Here is an 8,124-nt window from a genome sequence, read left to right as displayed (position 1 = left end):
CTCTGCTGCCCCGCTCTTCTCTCTGCATGGAGCTCCGAGTTCCCCAGCCCCCAGCCCGGGTTGTCCCCTAGTGTGGACGGCAGAGCCTCCTCACTTTGCTTGGGCTCTGACTTTGCCCTGGGCCACTGTTGCCCTTCCCGCCCCTCCTCCAGGTCCATCCCCGAATGCACATCTAAGGCTTCAGGAATGAATTATTCAGGAAGGGAAGCAGGGCGGCCAAAGCCATCATTACCTTTTAAAATAGCTGTGATTTTTTTTTTTTAAAGACTTCACCATAAAAATAACTATTATGTATCGGTCTAAGTGAGGACGAACTGATCTACTAAGGGTAGAAAAGGAACTTGGGATTCTCAATTTTGAGAAAAGCGTTTGTGTTTTCTTTCCTAGATTTGCCTCAGGATTTTTGGCTATAAGATGAATAGTTTTGACACCTAAAGGAGTTTGGCTGTGAAATAATTTTCATAAGGTTCAGCCTAAGTAAACCACACACGTTGGAAAATCTAATCAGTCAAGCTGTTCGTTAACCATATACACCTGTAATATTTTTTGTGGCTCCTGAAACTGCCAGTAGCAATATGTTGATTACCCTTCACCTGTGACCATTACGACCTCTCTATGTAAAGGTGAAGATTAAAACTGTTCTAAAGTAGCATTTACATGTTCTTTGAGTTTTTTCTTTAATTAAAAGAACATATCCATCATTCTCATGCAGAGCATTTACTCTGTAAAAAAAAATTTTTTTCTATACAGTGTCTAAGCTCTTTTGTGCTGAGTTTTTACCAGATTTGTTAAAGGGCATTAAATGTCTGTGAAGAAATATGGAGACATGGTTAGAGATGTATACATTTTTTTAAAAAAATTCTTTACTTTTTCTTCACTTCTAATTTTTTTGTTGAAGTATAATTGGCAGATACGTATCTCTTGAAACTACAACTCCTCCCTTCCCCATGATTACAAAGGAAATGTGTGCTCGTTATTAGAAAATTGGGAACAATATAGAAAACATGAGGAAGAAAATCAGCCACCTGTAATCCTCCTGCTTAGAGAGAGTCGCTATTTATGTTTCAGCGTGCGTTCTGTTAGTCCTTGTTCTGGGGAGGATGTGAGATTTGATTTGGTAACTTTTACTCAGGTTCGAGGATTTATTTGTAGTGTCATGTTTAATGCCTCTAGCCGTTTTCTCCTTTGTCAGTATCATTTGTAGATGCTGCCCAGTCTCTCTGTCAAAGCTGGACTCAGGCAGTTTCATGTGGTTTTAGGATTTGTATTTTTTATGTTGCATACATCCGTGTTCCATATTATGTCGTAGGCGGTTGTGTTCCCTGGCACAGCGCTATTTGTAAAATTATTAAGGAAGCTTCAAATTCAAATTCACTATAAATACCATTTCTTTCTTCCCCCTGGGTATTTTCTTTCTTTTTTTAAACACTTTTTAGACACGAATATCCTAGTTTATTAGGTAAGAATTTCACAAACATTACTTTTTTTAATTTTTTTAAATTTTTTGGCTGCTTTGGGTCTTCGTTACTGTGCACGGGCTTTCTCTAGTTGCGGCGAGCAGGGGCTACTCTCCGTTGCGATGCGCGGGTTCCTCATTGCGGTGGCTTCTCTTGTTGTGGAGCACGGGCTGTAGGCACGCAGGCTTCAGCAGTTGTGGCACATGGGCTCAGTAGTTGTGGCTCGTGGGCTCTAGAGCGTGGGCTTAGTAGTTGCGGTGCATGGGCTTAGTTGCCCCGCGACATGTGGGATCTTGCCAGACCAGGGCTCGAACCCGTGTCCCCTGCATTCTTAACCACTGCGCCACCAGGGAAGTCCCCCCTGGGTAGTTTCTTCAATAATTTATTTTGAAAGAATTTCAGTTTACAGAAAAGTTGCCAGAAGAGAACAAAGTCGTCTTCTTTCTCTTCACCCAGATTTCCCAATTATTAACATTTTGCCACACATACCCCACTCACTCTTTCTGCATATCTATCCCCATTTTCATTAGGCTCCTTCCACACCTTCTGCGAGGAAGCCGTGGACATATGTGTGTTCCCCCCTCATAAGGACGCTTTTTTATATGACCACCGGACAACCCTCCAAATGAGAAAAATCAACACAGATGCAACACTTGGTCCAATACAAACATGCCACTCAGATTCCCCACAGTTTGCGTTGTTTCCTTCCTGGTCCACTGCCCTGCCTGGGACTGTGCTTTGCATTCGGGACAGGCATTGCATTCTGCAGGATGACCCTCCCTTGGGGCCCGTTCTGTGCTTCCTCATGACCAGGCTCGGATCACACGTTGCTGGTGGGAACACCATGGAGTCAATTATCTGGTCCTCGCAGCACCTCCCACCGGGAGGCACGTAATATCGGCCTGGTCTTGTTGGTGTCGTCCAGGTTTCTCCACCTTCACGTCACCATCTTGCTGTATTTAACTGATCAGTAGCTGGTGAGGAGGTGTTCCTAGGTTACTGGGGCCTTGTTCCTCAGCAGACCTCTGCCCACCAGCCTCAGCCTCCACGATGACTCTCTTGAACCCGTCAGCTCTGTTGCGTTTGCCAGGTGGTTACTCTGTTCCCATCCTTCCTTCTGTATTTACTAGTTACCATCCTGCAGTAGGCAGTGCTTTCCCTGCCCTCTCAGTCACTCGCTCATTCATCCATGGACTTAGGCATTCCTATTTATTTAATGACTTGTAATCTGTTACGATCCTTTTATTTATTTATTTATTATTGGCCACGCTGGGTCTTCGTTGCTGCACGCGGGCTTTTCTCTAGTTGCAGCGAGTGGGGGGATGCTCTCCGTTGTGCTGTGCGGGCTTCTCATTGCAGTGGCTTCTCTCGTTGCAGAGCACGGGCTCTAGGTGCGTGGGCTTCAGTGGTTGTGGCACGTGGGCTCAGTAGTTGTGGCACATGGGCTTAGTGGCTCCGCGGCATGTGGGGTCTTCCCGGACCAGGGCTCGAACCTGTGTCCCCAGCATTGGCAGGCGGATTCTTAACCACTGCGCCACTAGGGAAGTCCCAGTCCTTTTTACTTTGAGGCTCAAATTGTCCCTGATTTGGCCACTGGGAGTCCCTTCGTGTGTGTTCCTCTGGCCTTTGGCACGTCTGCAGCATTCACTGAGCAATCCCTTACTTTCTGGCACCACAGGATGATCCCTGCCTCTGTCTGGAGTCAGCCATTCCTTCAAGGACCGCTGGTTCCTTTTAGTAGAGGATGGAATTTAGAAACAAGGATCTGGGTGTTTGAGTTCTCATCATGTACTGGAGTGTCGTTGCTTCTGGGCCCTTTCAGCAGTCAAAACATGGACACACACACACGCACAGAGCTGTATCCACTTCTGCAGCTACCTGTGCACATTTATTATAAAACCGTTTGCTCAGACTCTAACCTACGATTCTGGACGTCTCTTTTTCGGTGTTTTGCACTCTCTTCTGACAGCAAGGAATCTGGCCTCCCTCATCCTCAGTGCGGTTCATGCACTGTGCGATTCATTTGCTTATTCCACGTAACCAGCCTCCCAGACACCTCAGCTGTCTCCTCCGCCCGCCACCTCCCTGGCCTCCCCTTCCCGGCCGCCCCGCATCCCTCCCTTCGGGACCCAAGTGCCTCTGCTCTGCTTGAAGCTCCCCAACCTGTTCCCCATCCCCTCCGCCCCAGAGCTCAGTTCTTGGATTGCTTCTCTCCTCTGTGCCCTTAGGGATCCCGTGTAACTTCATGGCTTTAAATACCATCCCTCGAATGTATACATCTGGCTTGGACCTCTCCCCTGAATGCCAGACTTCTATTTAACTGGCTCCTCCATACCTTTGAAGTTTCTGGAAGACATTTCCATGTGACACCTAAAACTGAACTCCTGAACATCCCGCCAGACCTGCCCGTCCAGGCTGGCCTGTCTCCGTAAGCGCCAGCTCAGCTCTTCGCCCAGCATCCAGAATGGTCCCTGTAGAACGAGTCAGAGGGTCTCACCACCACACCCCCCGTCCCGCCTTAAAGCCCTCCCGTGGCTTCCTGTCTCCCGGCGTCCCATCTTGTCACCCCTCTGGGCGTTCCTCTTCAGCCAGGCTGGCCTTCTCGCCTCCCCTCGTCCTGCCTCTGCACGAGCTTTTCCTCGGGCTCAGGAGGCTCCTCCCAGGATCCACGTGGCTCGCTCCCTCACCCCCTTCACTCCTCTAGGCCCAGATGTCCCCTTCTCAGGGAGGCCTTCCCTCCTCGCCTGATTTAAAAGCTCAACCCCCAGCCTCTTTCTCCCTGTCACCCCTCCCAGCTTTATTGTCTTTATTGCCCTCATCTCCATTTGGCATATTATGTACTTTCCTAGTGTCTCTTGCTGCTAACTTGATATAAGCTTCCCTCGCCTCCCTTCCCTCCCAGGTCAGGGATTTTTGTCTGTTTTGTTCACTGCTGTATTCCTAGCACTGGGAACCAGTGCCTGGCAAATTGGCCAAAAACCTGTTCAGTTCTATTTGTAGGAAATTTGTAAATACAGTCAATTCTCCTTATTTGTAGTAGTTAACATTGTACAGTCTCCATGAGAACTGAACCCTTGCTCCTAGGGGAAGTACAGGGTTAGGTTCCTGTGAGTCTCTGGTCATAACGTTCTTGTCAGCCGATCAGTACATAACCTTGTTTTATTTAAAGACACCTTATTTAATATATACTGTTGATTCATTAACATTGAACTCACTGCCAACCGCACCATCACGCCTGTCTGAACACGTCTTATGGGACACATGTAAGTGCACGTCACAGCCTTCATGTGCTCGGAAACACTAGACAGCTCTGAGGACCATTTTGAACAGTGAAATCACCAAAAAAAGCACAAAACTGTGAAAAACTTGGCGCTAAATAGACCACAAAAAGGACACTTGTTTACAGTATGAGCTGAAATAAGAAGGCAGAGGGTCATTGTTTGACCCCTCATCTGAGAACATGCACGTTGGATGACTCAAGTTTTTCATCAATCTGCTCATGTCTTCAAATGACCGTAGCAGGAATATGCACATTGGGTGACTCAAAACTTTTGTCGCTCTGCATGTCCACAAATGAGTGAATAAATGCTTGAGTATTGATTTGGGGGTTATGAATGATTCCTGGGGTGAATTTGCGATTATGGAATCTGCAGATAATGAGGATGGACAGTGTTTAGTGTTTGTTGAATGAATGAATGAATGAACTAACTCTGACAGAGTGTGAGCTGCCAGAGTTTTCAAAGTTCTAGACAGAGAAGTAACAGTTATCTTTATTCTTTGTAGGGAGAAGTCATAAAATGGTATGTGTTTTTGATATCCTTTTGGGGAGAGCAGATTGGCCACAAGGTTAAGAAGATATGTGACTGGTAAGAAAAAGAAACGTTGTATTTCATTTATTTCTTTATCCTCAGTAACCTCTAGTTTTCTTGAAATATGTCTCTGAAGAGAAATACAGTGGTTGCAAAGGCTGCTGAGTTTTGTTACATGATTTCTTTGCTGTAATACCATGTTTTAAAACATTTAATTTGTCATCTCTCTTGAGAGTGTAATAGGTCAAATAATTTAAAAATAGGCACCATGTTAAGAACATTCCCAGATTTGATTTTTTCCCCTTAGGAATGAAGGCTGGGGAAGGAATCCAGTGTTAATATTTGGTGCTTTTCTGTTGCCTTTAGCTACGCGTAGGCTTATCTGTCCTCATGTAGCTTACGGCTCATCCTTTCCCAGCCCTCTGCAGTTACCTTCTTTGCAGCCTGGGGAAGGGGGCCTGGCAGGTGGTGGAGAGGGTGGGCTCGGAGAGGCCTGCCTACCAAACGAGATGGTACAAGTAAAAGGCTCCCGTACCGCATAAGCCTTCGGTAAACGTGGAGCAGTATCACAGCAAGAATCGGTCTGTGGCTTAGTCTTGTCACCAGTGAGAAAACAAGCAAAACCACATGAAAACTCAAAAGAATGGCCTTTTGTTTTCTTATACTTGGGGAACTTTTAGCTGGCCTTGGTTCTTGCTGGGGTAAGTAAGGGTGGGGTTTGGTTATTTCCTTCGGATTCAGTGTTCACCAGAGTTTGATATTCAGTCACTGGTGTTATGGAAAGTAACTTTAGATGATATGTGGACTAGCTTATTCATACTTTAATAGGTATATATTTATTTTTTATGTAGATTAGAAAAACTATAGCCAGCACACAAACCTGTGACTCCACAGATATCATTGCTTAGGATAAGGCTGGAGTAAGAATTTAATTTTAGTAGCCAGAGCTTAAAGAGGAACATAAAGCATGGCATTAAAACACTAAGGCAGCATGGGAGTCACAGCAGCTGAGGGGGTGTGGCTGCAGCTGGGGGGGGGGTGGCTCTGCCTCCCCTGCGTCCTGGTGTCACACGTGGCCCCAGAGGACGTTTACTGAAGCCCATGTCAGAGGCGATTGCTAGGCGTCCAGAGCTTTCTCCTCCCCCGATTTTCTCTTTTTTGTAAAAGGTAATTATTGTTGTGTGTTCTTTGTCTTTGATTTATATTTTACACTTGTTTAATGATCTCCAGCCTAAGGGTGGTGGTGAATTTCAGAAAGTTGGAATTGGGAATGAGCTTTTGGGAATCATCGAGGGTAGGAATGGAATGTGGAACCAAGACAGAGTTCACTAAATCTGTGGAATTCCGTAGAAAATTTGTTGAGCGTCCATGTGCAAGGCCTTACCATGGCTGGGTGCCTGTGTCTGCACCTTTTTCTCCCAGAGAGCTGCTTTTATTCTGGTTTGGGAGGAAATATGCCCAGGCGGTAGATTGAATTTAGCTCTGGTTTTTGACATAGCTTCTTGCAGTTCTGACAACCGCGGCACTGTGTTGAATCCTGTCTTCTAGTTACCATTGCCACGTTTACCCCTACCCGAATACCGCCGAGGAGCGGAGAGAGATTCAGGAGGGCCTGAACACCCGGATTCAAGATCTGTATACTGTGAGTGAACCAGAAACTTGCCTCCTTATCCGAGGGTTTGTAAAACATTTACAAATACATTTACTTTCTTTTTTAATGTGGAAAATTTTGGTTGTGGACAAATCAAGGTATTTTAGAGAGTTTGGAATGGCACCTCCCTCCTCTTCGTGGAAGTTTTATTTTAGCAGGCTGTTAGAAACTTAGATGGCTTCTGAATGATGGGGCTTTAAAGAAGAGTCTGGTCATCTTTGATCTGTTGGAGTGTAATTCTTGATCAGAGAGGACAAGCGAGCCCCATTTACAGTGCTGGCTGTAATTTTACCTGCGCTATTTCAATTCCAATTTCTGCTTAGGTCAGCGAGGGCTCTTGGTAACAAGAAGCGGACTCTGACCCACTTGAGTGAAAGGGGATTTCTTGATGGGATGGGATGGGAGTTGGTGGCTCACGGGTTTTGACAGGGAGCTGGGCCGAGGCTGGGAGTGGGTAAGACTCAGGCCCCCAGCTCTCTGGACCCAGCCAGGCCATCATGCCGCCACAGGGACCACGACTTCTAACCATTTCCTGTGCCCTGGGGTCCTGTCTGGAAAGGCAGCTCCAGGGCCTAGAGGGGAAGGACTGAACTTCCTTAACTGCCCCCAGAGAGGCAGGTGCCTGGAATTCTCACCCCCATCACTGAGGGGAAAGTCCCTCAGAGGAGGTCAGGTGCCCGGTGGACACTCTGCTGCAAGTCCATGTTTGTCCTCACCCAGGTGCTTCACAAAACCGAGGATTATTTAAGGCAAGTGCTCTGTAAAGCCGCTGAGTCAGTCTACAGCCGCGTCATCCAGGTGAAGAAGATGAAAGCCATTTACCATATGCTGAACATGTGCAGCTTCGACGTGACCAACGAGTGCCTCATTGCCGAGGTCTGGTGTCCCGAGGCCGATCTGCATGAGCTGCGCCTTGCTCTGGAGGAGGGCTCGGTGAGACGGCCCTCCCCTCCCTGCCAGCCCTTCCCCGCGGGAAAGAAGATAGGGGAGGAGACGACACCGTGTTGACTCTTTTGAACTGAAATTATGGAGAGTTGGTCCCTCGAGGCTCTGTGTGCACATGCATTTTTTTTTAATTGATGTACGGTTGATTTACAATGTTTCAGGTGTGCAGCAAAGTGATTTGCACAGGCTTTTTTTTTTTTTTGCGGTATGCGGGCCTCTCACTGTCGTGGCCTCTCCCGTTGCGGAGCACAGGCTCCCCGGC

At 47.0% G+C, this 8,124-nt stretch overlaps 1 protein-coding gene across 1 annotated transcript in view; it reads left to right on the top strand.

Moving 5' to 3' along the window:
- The window catches only part of ATP6V0A2 (ATPase H+ transporting V0 subunit a2), a 35,980-nt gene that overhangs the window by 14,072 nt on the left and 13,784 nt on the right, over window positions 1–8,124 (top strand). The window contains exons 7-9 of the mRNA XM_007448658.1: window positions 5,241–5,323; window positions 6,815–6,908; window positions 7,638–7,850. Coding sequence (XP_007448720.1) covers window positions 5,241–5,323; window positions 6,815–6,908; window positions 7,638–7,850 — 390 coding nt within the window. The remainder of the gene's footprint in view (window positions 1–5,240; window positions 5,324–6,814; window positions 6,909–7,637; window positions 7,851–8,124) is intronic.

This window comes from Lipotes vexillifer, unplaced genomic scaffold (genome assembly GCF_000442215.2).
Source record: "Lipotes vexillifer unplaced genomic scaffold, Lipotes_vexillifer_v1.1 scaffold21, whole genome shotgun sequence".
Taxonomy (NCBI): Eukaryota; Metazoa; Chordata; class Mammalia; order Artiodactyla; family Lipotidae; genus Lipotes; species Lipotes vexillifer.
Note: the sequence above shows the minus strand (reverse complement) of the source record. Positions and strands in the feature narration are given on the sequence as shown.